This window comes from Canis aureus, chromosome X, assembly GCF_053574225.1.
Source record: "Canis aureus isolate CA01 chromosome X, VMU_Caureus_v.1.0, whole genome shotgun sequence".
Classification (NCBI taxonomy): domain Eukaryota; kingdom Metazoa; phylum Chordata; class Mammalia; order Carnivora; family Canidae; genus Canis; species Canis aureus.
The window spans coordinates 77,810,034-77,823,492 of record NC_135649.1 but is presented as its reverse complement, the minus strand read 5'-3'; the positions used below and the strand labels follow the sequence as shown (position 1 = coordinate 77,823,492).

Here is a 13,459-nt window from a genome sequence, read left to right as displayed (position 1 = left end):
TGAGCAAAAGAATGAAGTCCACCCCACCTGAAAAAGTCCAATCAACTGGTTGCAGAAAAAGAGTTCACTCAGTATCAGTGACTCACTCAAGACCAAGATCTGATTCTAAATTGGGTTAACTCTATGGAGAAAAGCACACAATGTGACTTCCTGAGATTCACAGGTCCTGATCATCCTCCCAAAGTATAGGGTATGTGGGAGAATCCCACTAAAAGCACTATTAAACCCATACTGATGGGTTACAAAATCACAAATGGAGTATCTCTATTAGTAATTCTTAGGAGTATGTGGGTATAAATGCATTTGTAGGGGGTAAGGGTGTACAGGGGAGATTGGCCACATGCTTATAGTTTAGGTGCGGATGTGTATTAGGCTTTCTGTGGCAACCACCTAGGTACCACTTAATTCTTAGTCACTGTTCTGGCCCACTATCCCCCCACCACATTCAGCCTTACACCTGGAGCCCAAGGATTACTGTATCCCAGTCCCAGGAGTGGCTCTCTACAGACCATAGTCACTCAGAGAGAAGAGCAGCTGGAGGCCTGTGGGTGGTATTGCCTGTGGAGGCTACAGAAAAAAGCAGGATCACTAATCTCAGACAGAGCATGGAAGTTCTGAAACATCTCCAGAAATTTGGTTCTTCTTCTCCTACTCCTCTTCACCTTGAGATAGCCCTCTGAAGGACGTAGGCCAGGGATTTCAATTTCCATTTTAGTAAGAAGGTTATTGAAGCTCTGAGAAGGTTGAAAAGCTTGTTCAAAGTGCCACAGAAAACAAGACCTACTGTATATACTATTGGGGGAGGTAAGATATATAATCCCTACTATCCAGTTCACTCAAAACTGGAATAGACCAAGAGAGACTTCTAAAGGTGCTAGAGAACTGCCCTTTTGGTTAGTGTCCCACAAAGACAGGTGGCGATGGATGACAGAGAGATATAGATATCATCTTTTCCCCAACTCTTTCATACCCTTTAATGCTCACTTCAAGTAACCCCTATACAAAGAAAACTTTCCAGAAACCTAAAGAATGGATTTGGAATTGTGTATCCCTATCTATTTTTCCTTCTGTCTCACCTACCTGTTCTCCTAGAGGTTTTCTCTTCCATCACTAATTATCCGACACACAGCTTTCTTGCATTTAGACCTTCAAAGCAGGTACCTGGGTGGCGTTAAAGAGGGAGTCTCGAGGCGTTGGTTGGTTCCTTGAAAACACTGTGGAAGTACCCTTAATAAGAGGGGCATGTGTGTGCTCTGTTGAAATATCAGCTGTGTTAGTTGTCAAAGAAGTTCCTGAGCCACCGGAGCCTTTTCTCTTCAGGCCAACCATGTGTTCACCTTGCCCCAAAGGTCAGAACTAATATTAACAAGCAACTGCAGAATGGGGAAATTAAAACCAGCAATGTAGACAGGCAAGATCTGGATTTCCTAGGGGCTGAGTTTCAGATTGGTCTTTAGTGTAAATGGGCATGATCTCTTACTGGACAGTGATTTGGCAATATGAAGCAAGAGCAATAAAAATGTTAATTTCCTTTGTCCTAGTTATCCCTCTCCTGGGACTCAATCCTGAGCCAATAACCACCAAAGCATGAAAAAGCTCAAAGCACCAAAATTCTTATTTTAATTGCAGAGCTATTTATCCTGATGGCAACAACTGGAAGGTAACCTTTAAGTCCTCTAGGAGGAAAAGCAGCTATTTGGGCCTTTTCTGCAGACATTGAGGATGATGGTTCTAATAAGGTTATGGTATTCTAGGGGGAAAATTATGCTGCAGCTTAGGGTGAGGAACCTAAGAATGTGAAGTCATGCTTTTCCTTGGACATTGGGCATGTCTATCATTTCTATTTTTGTGTTCTCAAAAACAAGTCACTAATCTGTTGCTTTTGCATTTGCTCCGTGTTTGTTTATTCAATTAGGAAATATTTATTGACTCCTAAATATGCTGTGCCCTAGATTAGAGGATGGGGCTAACAAGATGAATCAGACATGGTCTTTGCTCTCAAGTTGCTGGCAGTTGTGTGACAAAAACAGCAATCAATGGTAGCTGTGCATTGCGATAAGTGCTGTGACAGAATGGACCACAGGGTGCTGTGGGGGCCCAGAGAAAAGACCTAACTGGGGAAGTGTGTGGGTGTTAAGGAAAAACTTATCCAAGAAAGTATTCCTTGAGCTGATTAAGATAGGCTTTGAATCCTGGCTCTACCACTTCTGTGAGACTGGGGTGAACTCACTCATTCTGTCATACTTAGCCTTAATACCCCTTATGGGGTTATCCAGAGAATCAAACAAATAATGCATGTGGAAGAGCCATGGGGTACATTGGGAGACAGTGCTGCTCTGGATCTTGGGTAGCCCACTTCAATTCCCTGGGCTCGACTTTACTTATCTGAGAAATGGAGCCAGGAAAAAGTATGTGTTGGGGACTTAAGAATGTTATAAAGCCCAAGACAAATAATGGCTAGAGGGTGGGCTTGAGACAGGTTCCTCTCTTCCCCTTCCCTTATAAATCTAATTACACTAGCATTTCTTTTTTTTTAAGATTTTATTTATTTATTCATGAGTGACACACACACACACAGAGGCAGAGACACAGGCAGAGGGAGATGCGGGCTCCATGTAGGGAGCCCAACGTCGGACTCGATCTCGTGTCTCCAGGATCACGCCCTGGGGCTGAAGGCGGCGCTAAACCGCTGAGCCACCCGGACTCCCCATACTCTAGAGCATTTCTTATTGCTCCCTCTAGCGGCGCGGTTCCCTTCGAGCCTCCCTTCCTCCACCCAAGCACAGTTACAGCAGTAACCCAGGACGACAGAGGCGCACTTGGAGGTAAGGTCAGTCTCACTGGGAGCGGGGCTTCGGTTACCGCGCGGTTTCGTTCTGCTGCTTAAAAGGTGGCGAAATCCCATCTGTAAGTAATTGGAAGCACCAAGGGGACTTTAGAGCTGCTCGGAAACGCAGTCAGACTGCGGTGTGCGGACGGAGTGCTGAAGGAGGAGAAGGAGCCTAACTGGAGGACTTCCTCTTGCCATTCATTCATCCTAGGCATTTGCACCACCCCATCAACTTCCGCTCCTCCCGCCAAATGAGAACTGAGAGGCTCGAAGCCCCGCCTCACTTTCGCCGACATTTTTCGTGGCGCGCAGGAAAACGCTTGGGCCAATGCGCGCGGAAGGCGGGATCTGGTTGGGCCGGGGGCGCCTAGTTGTCCTGTGTCCCCTACATTAGGCGCGTACTGTGAGGCTTTGCAGTTGGCCGTCAAGATGTTGCGTGTGGTGAGCTGGAACATCAATGGGATCAGGAGCCCCCTGCAAGGGATGGTATATGAGGAGCCCAGCAACTGTGCCGCCATGGCCATGGGGCGCATTTTGGACAAGCTGGATGCCGACATCGTCTGCCTTCAGGAGACCAAAGTGACCAGTGAGCGCTCAAAAATCCAAGATCCCTACCATACTTTACCATTTCCACTAAATTTTTCCCCAACTTAATCTCATTTTACTTTACTATTTCTCTATCCGTAGAGTCCTCCTCTTAGACCTAGTTTAGAATCCTGACCCCTTTCTCTTAAACCCCTTTTTCTCACTCCAGTCTGATGTCTTAATTCCTACTTCTCCTGTCCTCAGCACAATCTTAATTCCCTCATCCGTGCAACCTTCCTCCTCGTACAGACCCTCTACATCCCACTCATTATCCTGCCCCAGCTCAGTACCCCAAATTTCTTCCTCATACATTATCCAGCTCCAGCTCCCAAGTTAAATCCTCCAATTCCCCTCCCCCGCCCCCAGCTCATATCCTTTAATTTCCACCCCATTTTTGTTCCCAGCTCAGACTTCCTAATTTCTTCCCTTTTACCGCTCCCTCTCTCAATCCTCAGTTTTCCCCTCAGATCCCTTAGAGCTCTACCCCCATTTCTCCTTTCCAGCCTCAGAACCTCTTATTTCTATCTCATGTCCTATGCCAAGGTTAGATTCCCTATTTCCCTCTCTCACACCCGAGCTCAACACTCCCCCCCCCCCATTCCTTCCTGCTCCCTTGCACTGGACCCTGAGACCCACTAACAACTTTTTCCTCCATCCCCAGTTCAGATCCTCTAATTGCTTCTCTCTCCAACCTCATATCCCCAGCTCAGATTCCCAGTTCCCTCTCTCATATTTCCATTTCGCACCTCCAGCTCCCTCCATTCACCTAATCACTAGCTTCCTCCCACCTAATTCTCCTCTCATTCTATAGCTTTCTTATTCTGATATCAATTCCCTCTCTAGTTTCTACCTTTCTAACTCCTCCTCTAATCTTACTCTGGCTCTGATGTGTGCAAGGAATTGCCCTACAATGTTAATTCCAGACCTTTGTTTCCTAGGCTCTACTTTTATCTCTGACACAATCTTACATCTGTTTTTTTTGCAGGAGACGTGCTCACAGAGCCACTGGCTATCATTGAGGGCTATAATTCCTATTTCAGCTTCAGCCGCAACCGCAGTGGCTATTCTGGTAAATGGGGCTTTCTGGGAATGTTAAATTAGTGATGGAGGCAGGTCGGGGGGTGAAAAAGTTTCCAATATTTGATGAGAAAATAATAAGAAACTCAGTCTTTTAAAAGCTACTTTTAATACTTTGGAGTGAGCCCCACAGGAATAAAAAACTCTGGGAAGGGGGTAACCCCCTCACCCACAGGATGGCCTAGGGGAAGAGAGGCTAAGGGAAGGAAAAAAAGCACAGGAGGGATCCGCTGCGGAAACAGGACAAAAATGAATGCTAATGGTGCTGGGACCTATGAGCACTACAGGAGAAAATGAGAGCATGGTGGGACTGGCTCCAGGCACACAGGGGAGACCAAGAGGGTTGGACATGTAGCCACAGAGCTACTTGGGTTCCTCCTTCTCATTTGCCTTTTTTTGCTTTTCCTGAATGGTCTCTGAGGCCCTCTGTTTGCAGGTGGCAGCAGAAAGCCCATTATCTCAGTACTTTCCCTTAACCTAGTAGCTCTGCTTTTTCATATTCTTCTGGTGGATGCGCTACCTCTGGTTACCCTGGGTCATGGTGAGGGCAGCAGATCTGGCCTACCTCCCTTGCATCCCCTCATTCTGTCCCATGTTGTAGGCGCCACAGGCTTTTAGTCCACAGAGCTAAAGTCACATAAAGTTACATGAAGGATGGTTTTTATGTGTAAAATTACCCTATTTGACTTTGGAAGCACAGTCATGTGGTGGTTTATTGTATGAATTTAGGACTGCCAGGGTTTGAGTCCTACCTCACTTCCTAGCTGTGTATCCTCTGACAAGTTACTTAACCTCTTTGTGCTTCAGGTTTCTCAGCTGAGAAATGGAAATAATGCCTATGTCCTAGGGCTACTACAGGCATACCTTGTTTTGTATATATACATAATATATATATGTATATATACATTTATAAATAAACATATATAAGTAAATACAAGATAAGCAACAAATATATGAATTTACATATCTATATATTTTCATATATACATACATATATAAAGCACTTCACTATATTGTGTTTTTTTGAAGTTCGATTTATTTTTTAAAAAATATAATTAACATACAGTAGTATATTAATTTCAAGTGTATAATATAAAGATTCAATAATTCTATATATTTCTCAGTGTGCATCAAGAGAAGTATATTCTTAATCCTCTTTATCTGTTTCACCCATCCCCCCTACCCACCTCCCCTCTATACTTAAGAGTCTAAGTACCACTTTTTTTTCATTTTTTTTTATTGGAGTTCAATTTGCCAACATATAGCATAACACCCAGTGCTCATCCTGCCAAGTGCCCTCCTCAATGCCTGTCACCCAGTCACCCCAACCCCCTGCCCACCTCCCTTTCCACTACCCCTTGTTAGTTTCCCAGAGTTAGGTGTCTCTCATGTTTTGTCACCCTCACTGATATTTTCACTCATTTCCTCACTTTATTGTGTTTTGAAGATATTACATATTTTATAAATTGAAGGTTTTTTAAGATTTTATTTATTTATTCATGACAGACACACAGAGAGAGGCAAAGACACAGGCAGAGGGAGAAGCAGGCTCCATGCAGGGAGCCCGATGTGGGACTCGATCCCGGGTCTCCTGGCTCACACCCCAGGCTGAAGGCGGTGCTAAACCGCTGGGCCACCGGGGCTGCCCTAAATTGAAGGTTTTATGGCAACCCTGTATTGCAAGTCTCCTGGCACCATTTTTCTAGCAACATTTGCTTACTTCATGTCTCTTTTTCACATTTTGGTTAATTCTTAAATATTTCAAACTTTTTTTATTATGTGTAATTTTTTTTATTATTTTTTAAAGATACATACTTTATTTTTTTAAAGATTTTCTTTATTTATTTGAGAGAGAGAGAGTGAGTGAGAGAGAGAGAGAGCATGAGCTGGGAGAGGAGCAGAGGGAGTGGGAGAAACAGGCCCCCACTGAGCCGGAGCCCCCTGTGGGGCTGCATGTGGGGCTTGATCCTGGTACTCTGGGATCATGACCTGAGCCGAAAGCAGACACCCAACTGACTAAGCCACCCAGGTGCCCCTTAATAATATTTGTTGTATGGTGATCTGTGATCAGTGCTTGCAACTTGCTAAAAGCTCAGATAGACAGCATTTTTTAGCAGTATTTTTTAATTAAGGAATATACATTGTTTTTTTTTAGACATAATGTTAGCACACATTTAATAGACTATAATATTGTAACCATATAACTCTTATGTGTACTGGGAAACCAAAAAATTCATTGGACTTTATTGCAATATTTGCTTTATTGTGGTAGTCTGTAACTGAACTTGCAATATATTGTGGTGTTCCTGTACAAAGATTAAACAAATTAGTCTGTGATAATAATAATGGCTAATAATTTTTGAACACTTACCATGTATCCATATAAAACATTTAGACCATTAGCTATTATTGTTCTGTGGCTTTTTTAGATGAAGGAACTGAGACTCTCAAAATTGCCTCAGGCTTTCAGGAGCCATCCATGGCCCTTGAGTTGGGAGAGTTGTCAGTATAACCACATTAGATGAAGTTGACTCAGGTGACCCATTTGGGGGCAACAAGCAATACGATAGGCTGTTGACTTCTAGGACCTCTCAGAGTATCCTGTCTATCTCCAGGTGTAGCTACCTTCTGTAAGGACAGCGCTACTCCCATGGCTGCTGAAGAAGGCCTGAGTGGCCTACTTGCCACTCATAATGGGGACGTGGGTTGCTATGGAAACATGGATGAATTCACCCAAGAGGAGCTTCGGGCTTTGGATAGTGAGGGCCGGGCCCTCCTGACACAGCATAAGATCCGGTAATAGCCCACATCCCTTTGCACTGAGCACTGCTGGTTCTACTCTTAGTGTAGTGACTCTGAGGCTTACCTTGTATACTTATATTCATCATGGAAAACATCCCAGATTTGCCTTTCTTGGACTACAGTTCTGACTGGCTACACATTGTGTGACCTTGGGCAAATCATATTCGCCTCTGGGCTTTGAGTTTCCTATCTCTAGAGTGGGGAACTGGCCTATAGCTCCCTTATTACCACAGGCACCTCAAAGGCAACTTAGCAACTCATCGCCCCAAGTTGCTCTCTTTCTGAGTATCCTGTCATTGTGAATGGCAGCACCGTCACCTGGTTTACCTGGGTGTTATCCTAGATGCCCCTCTCCCTGTTTTGCCTGTAGTCTGTCCCCAAGTCCTGTGCATGCCGGCATGTTCATGTATTTCTGTCCCCTTCACATCCATCCCACAGGCAACCATTAAGTGGAAGCCACACGATGTGGAGAGGGGAGATTTGGAAATGACCTTTTCTTGTGTGTGTGTGTGTGGGGGGGGGTCTCTTCTCCCCAGGACATGGGAAGGGAAGCAGAAGACCTTGACCCTAATCAACGTGTACTGCCCCCATGCGGATGCTGGGAAACCTGAGCGGCTGACCTTTAAAATGCGCTTCTATCGCTTGCTGCAGATCCGAGCAGAAGCCCTCCTGGCAGCTGGCAGGTATTGTAAACCTAAGTGGTACTTGAGGTTCTAGGTTCCCAGCCCATTTAGGTATCAAGCTCCATTGAACGGGATGTGGGATCTTTGTCTTTTGAGTTCCTTTACAGCCTACTTGGAGACACCAGCATACCTCCCAGAATGGGCTCTGCTCTCTATGAGCTGTGAGGATCAGGTAAAGTGGTACAAATATGGGTTTTGTACTTAGATACCTTTAAGCACCTATCCTGGCCCTTTTATTCACTATGAGTCCTGAGGCTAGTTCTGCTTTTATTTTCTCAAGTGAGTATATGAATCCCTACCTCACAGGATAGTTTTAAGGATGAAATGAGATAAAGAAGGTAAAGTGTCTAGGAGCAAATGAAAAGTCTTGTCCCAAGAAAGGACAGGAAAGTGAGGGTGGGTTAGAGTAATCAAGAGATGCTTCCTAAAAGAAGTGGTACCTGAGCTCAACTTTTAAGGACCAGAAAGATGCCATTAGGTAGAGATCAGTGAGATAATCATGTCAGGGAATGATCTCATCTCTGGAGATCAGAATTGGGGTCAGGCATAAAAGGTAGCAAGGTTATGGTAAGATTGGAGAGGTAGCCTGCTATGCATTGCTGTGGACTCCTACCTTGGACTCCCTGTGTGAAAAGGTGCCTTTCTGAGCTCTTGGGCCCAGAAGAAAGTAGATGGGCCAGGACTATTGGTTCCCTGTCTTGAATGTCTAGTTGATAATCTCATGTCATGTTTTTTAGCCATGTGATCATTCTGGGTGACCTGAATACAGCCCACTGCCCCATTGACCACTGGGATGCAGTCAACCTGGTAAGGCTCTTCAAGGCCCCGTTCCTCACTTCTGACCATGGTTCTGTTTAGGCAGCCAGCCAAAGCTGGATTTGGGGCTCAAGAGTAGCTTCCTTCATGGAAAAGGAGAGCTTAGTTTGAAATACAATTCTCAAAGCACTGAGGATTGTTGGATTGTTCATTCATTCAGGAGACATTATTGATCTTGTCCTTGGCATTGTCCTGAGCTATGTCTTGAGGACTCAGTTGCCAGTCAGTTCTGGCTCTTGGCCCCTCAGAGGTTTAAGCATAGTGGGGGATATGACCAGCCATTTACAAAAAGATATCTTCAGGGCTGAGATGGTAGGCCAGGAGTCTAGAGGAGCCTGGAAAAATGAAATCCCTGGGCTAGTCTGGACATTAGGAGGCATCTGAAAATGGTCAAATATTAAAAACAGAGTTTTAGGGGTAGGGGAAGCAAAGCATTCTAGCTTGAGCAAAGGCTACAAGGTGAGAATTTGCCTGGTATGCATGGTGAACTGCAAGTCCCATTCTTGTTAGAGGTTGACATGGGAAGGGGGGTTAGAGGCAGGAGATGGGGCTGGAGGGTCCTTTGGGGACCAGATTTCAAGGTCCTTGAACTCCATATTATCTTGATCATTTCCCTCATACAGTGTTTCCTGCTCATGAACTTTCAGTATCTCCCTGTTAGCTCTGCAATGCAAAGAAAACATCTAGGCCTGGCATTGAAGGCTCTTTCTGGTCTGTTCCCAGTCTTCATTTCCATCCTCAGTCCCCACCAGCGAGATCTTCTTCTCTCAGTCCATTGTAAAAGTTATTTTCATTTTGACTTTTCTCACTGTACCCTCTGTCTTTTTTTTATTGTATGAACCTTTCATCTCTGAGTCTCTTTAGGCCAATGGTTCTCATTCCCTGACAGCACATTAGAACAAGGAACTTTTACAAGAATATTAATACTTGGGTGCCACCCCAGACCAATTAAATCAGGATCTCTTGGGTGTGGGGCCAGGGTAGCAGTATGTTTTACAAGGTCCCAGGCTGATTTTGTTGTACAGTCAGGCTTGAGAACCACTGTCCTAGAGTCTACAAGCCAGCTCTCAGCTTGCCTCATGAAGGGAGTGATCAATAACTTATGCTGGCATAGTCCATCTCAGCATTGGACTTGGCTCAAAGAAGGGGCTGTAGGAAGAGTCTTTGATTGGTATGCAGAAGAGCCACATAAACCGATGTGGCTCCCAGCTGGGAAGAAGAACAGAAATGAGATAATGAAAGAATGTTGGTATTGGTGGTGGTATGGTGGGGAAGAGAGTGTACATTACAAAATGTAAACTTCAGTCTCTTCATACCTTATTTCTCATCAGGTATATACTCAGTCTGTTCTTTCTGCTTCCTGCAATAGTGTCATATAACTTTATGCCTTTTTTTTCTTAGTTCAAAACTCTAGATCTCTCAAGTGCACCTTTTACATTCTTCCTTCCAAGAAAAGAGAATAGTACCAGGTCACATGAGAAACACAGTCTTTCCAAAATAGAATATGAGAACTTCCCAAAAGACTGGGTCTTCTAGTCTTCTTCTCCCTAAATGGCACCATCATCTCCTTGGCTACTCCAACCGGAAGCCTGGGAATTGATGTTAGTAGTTTCCTTACTCTCTAACCCCACATCCCACATTTAGCTGATCAGTGAGTGCTGCTGACTTTAGTTTCAAACCATTTCTTAATTTCATTTTTCTTTGTCTCCTCTGGCTCTACCCTGGTCTAAGTGATGATCATCTCTTGCTTGCACTATGATAGTTATCTCCTGCCAGTCTTCTGGTCCCCAGTCTGGTCTCCCTTTATCTTTTGGGTGCACTGCTTCCTTTCTCCACAGGTCCATTACAGAGGCTGCTCTCTCAACTTATAACATCTTCTGTCTGGGTTGTTCCTGCTCAGCCTTCACTTTTCAGCTCTAGATCACTTCCTCAAAGGAAGCCTCATTGGCCACTTGGACAAGCTCAGGTTCCCACCTTGTTTCTAGTATCATGCCTGGCCCATAATCAGTGTTCTTTGAACATTTTTTCATTGAATGAGTGTGTGGGCAGGTGGATTGGATGGATGGATGAATTGGGAATCAGAGCCAAAGGAAATATTTAGTAGGCATGGATTTCTGGAGCTCCTCAGCTGAGGAGTTTGGGGCAGGAGAGGCAATGGTCTGTGAGGCCCTTGATACACATTTAATAAGCCAAACAGTTCCAGAAGGTTTAAATGAAAAAGTAACAGTTTTCTTAACTTCTAACCCCATCCCTACTTCCTAGAAGTAACCACTTTTGACTTCATGCTTTCCAGCCTATTGGTGAGCAATTCTGAGAATTGCTTTTATTAAGCAAATGACAAGCTTTCAGATTTGGCATTTAATCCCAGCTGTGCCAGTTCTGGACCCTGAGTAGTAGTCTTTTGGGGACCAATCACATTTTTTTTGTCTGAAAAATGAAGCAGTTAGTCTAAGTCTCTTCCAGGTCTAGGCATCTAGTTTTGCCTCTCTGTTCATTCTCCTCCCCCTTCCCCAGGAATGCTTTGAAGAGGACCCAGGGCGCAAGTGGATGGACGGCTTGCTCAGTAACCTGGGATGCCAGGCTGGGTCCCATGTCCGGCCCTTCATTGATAGCTACCGCTGCTTCCAGCCAAAGCAGGAGGGGGCATTCACCTGCTGGTCAGCAGTCAGTGGTGCCCGCCACCTGAATTATGGCTCCCGGCTTGATTATGTGCTGGGGGACAGGACCCTGGTAATTGACACCTTCCAGGACTCCTTCCTGCTGCCTGAGGTGATGGGCTCTGATCATTGCCCTGTGGGTGCAGTCTTGAGTGTGTCCTCTGTGCCAGCAAAACAGTGCCCACCTCTGTGCACTCGCTTCCTCCCTGAGTTTGCAGGCACCCAGCTCAAGATCCTTCGCTTCCTAGTTCATCACAAACAAGATCCTGTGTTCAAGCAATCAGTGCTGCGACTCAGCAAACAAACCCAGGTAAAGATGCACCAAAACAAAGCCCGTGTGCGCTCAACCAGGCTTCGGCCAAATCAAACTGGCTCTAGCAGAGGCCAAAAAAGCCTGACAAGCTACTTCCAGCCATCCTCTAATCGTCCCCAAGCTTCTCCTAACTTGGAGCTTCCTAGTATGGGTGCCCTCATGACCCCAAAGACTCCAGAAGAGGAGGTAATGGCCAAAGTGGTGGAAGGGCAAGTTGGTGCTTCAGAGGCCAAGGATGAGAAGGAGGTACAGACCTCTTTTTGGAAGTCTTTGCTTGGGGGGCCCTTGCCCATGCCCCTCTGTGGGGGCCACAGGGAACCATGTGTGATGCGAACTGTGAAGAAGCCGGGACCCAATCTGGGCCGCCACTTCTATATGTGTGCTAGGCCCCGGGGTCCTCCCACTGACCCTTCCTCCCGCTGTAACTTCTTCCTCTGGAGCAGGCCCAGCTGAACCAACCCAGGCCTAGGGATGTCTGGCATCATCAGCCCTGTATGTAATTTGAGGCCAGCTCCATCCTAAGCTGCCTATTCTTCCTTCCCCAAAGACACCTCTTCCTCTTTACTTCCTGAAGAACCCTTCTCTTTCCTTTCTCTCTTCCTCCTTTAAGGCCTCTCTTTCTCTTCTTCCTGCCTAGTTCCTACTCATTGGTGAGCCTCTTGTTCCTTAATGCTGTGACCCAGCTCTCCACTCCACTTCCCACCTTCCTGTCAGAAGTGCACAGGAACCAATTTTCCCAGGAAGTTGATTTTAAACCCCTTTCTTGTTGAGAAATATATCTGTGCCTAAACAAAGTGTGTTTTTGTTTTAGCACACTATGTCATGTAGACATTTTGGATGTGCTTTATGAAGTTGAATCAGAGACATTATCTCAACACAGGTTGCCAGCTGCCTATAGCCTGATGATACAACTCCTAGGAAGGGGAGAGGAAGGAGTGGTACTCACCATAAAGGTGCTCTGTTGAGTTGTAGGGATTCCTGCACTACTAAGGTTGAATCAGCAAGGGAGGTGAGTGTGGTATGTTAGAAAGCTCAGGTGGTTTGAATAGCTTTCAACCAGTGCTTCCCAACTGGTGTGTCCCACAACTGCCACAAAATGGATTATAGGATGGAAAGAAATGGCCCTAGAATTGCCAGGCAGAGCACGAATGTCAGGAGAGAGTGCCTCCTAGGCAAGTAGTATCATTAGTTCATGCAGGTGTGCTATGCAAATGTTTTCTGTGTGCTATGATCTGGAAAGATTGGGAGTGTTGCCTTGAAAAAGTTGTTTGGTATAGCCAAGTCTCTTTCCCACCTTGGAAAATAGAGCTGGTAGATCCTGTTCTATAAAGTACTGTGGAGAGGAGAGGATAACAGATTGAGGACATCCATTCTGTCTGCTGGAAAATATCTCCGAAGTTTGAGGATCTCTTCTCTTCCAAGCGGTTCATTTAGGGCTGATTCCATCTCCTGGCTTCAGGGGCTACATGGGCCTAGGTTTTCCAGGTCTACCAGTAAAGAGTCAATCCCTGGATTTTTGTTGAAACCATTGGGAAAAATCCATTTCAAATAAACCTGCTGAGTGCTACTCACTGTGTGGTTTTTGGCAGCCATTTTCCTCTTTCTGGATCAGTGTCCCTATTAGTAAAATGGATTGGTCAGACCAACAAGTGACCTATGGTTTCCTCATGGCTCTGCTACTTGTCTGAAGGAGTCA

General features: G+C 45.3%; 2 protein-coding genes and 1 pseudogene across 5 annotated transcripts in view; 1 reads left to right on the top strand and 2 right to left on the bottom strand.

The window, feature by feature from the left end:
- PFKFB1 (6-phosphofructo-2-kinase/fructose-2,6-biphosphatase 1) overlaps positions 1 to 1,450 on the bottom strand; it is a 73,360-nt gene extending 71,910 nt beyond the window's left edge. For 2 of the 3 annotated variants that reach the window (XM_077887656.1, XM_077887654.1), the window contains exon 1: positions 1,081 to 1,450. Coding sequence is in view for 1 of the 3 variants with exons in the window: in XM_077887654.1 (XP_077743780.1) it covers positions 1,081 to 1,108 (28 nt within the window). In the remaining 2 variants the exon portion in view is untranslated. The remainder of the gene's footprint in view (positions 1 to 1,080) is intronic. The other variant, XM_077887658.1, reaches the window with a different exon arrangement.
- A 1,225-nt stretch (positions 1,451 to 2,675) lies between these two features.
- On the top strand, positions 2,676 to 13,330 carry APEX2 (apurinic/apyrimidinic endodeoxyribonuclease 2). Of its 2 annotated transcripts, none has more exons than XM_077889157.1 (7): positions 2,676 to 2,825; positions 3,042 to 3,416; positions 4,401 to 4,484; positions 7,108 to 7,288; positions 7,831 to 7,977; positions 8,715 to 8,784; positions 11,308 to 13,330. In XM_077889157.1, the coding sequence occupies exons 2-7, from the start codon at positions 3,260 to 3,262 to the stop codon at positions 12,214 to 12,216; spliced, it is 1,548 nt and encodes a 515-aa protein (XP_077745283.1). In that variant the 5' UTR covers positions 2,676 to 2,825; positions 3,042 to 3,259; the 3' UTR covers positions 12,217 to 13,330. The 2 variants fall into 2 exon arrangements, with proteins under 2 accessions (XP_077745283.1, XP_077745284.1); XM_077889158.1 differs by having other exon boundaries at positions 2,693 to 2,830.
- On the bottom strand, positions 4,856 to 5,032 carry LOC144308540 (small EDRK-rich factor 2 pseudogene; annotated as a pseudogene).
- Positions 13,331 to 13,459: the final 129 nt, after the last annotated feature.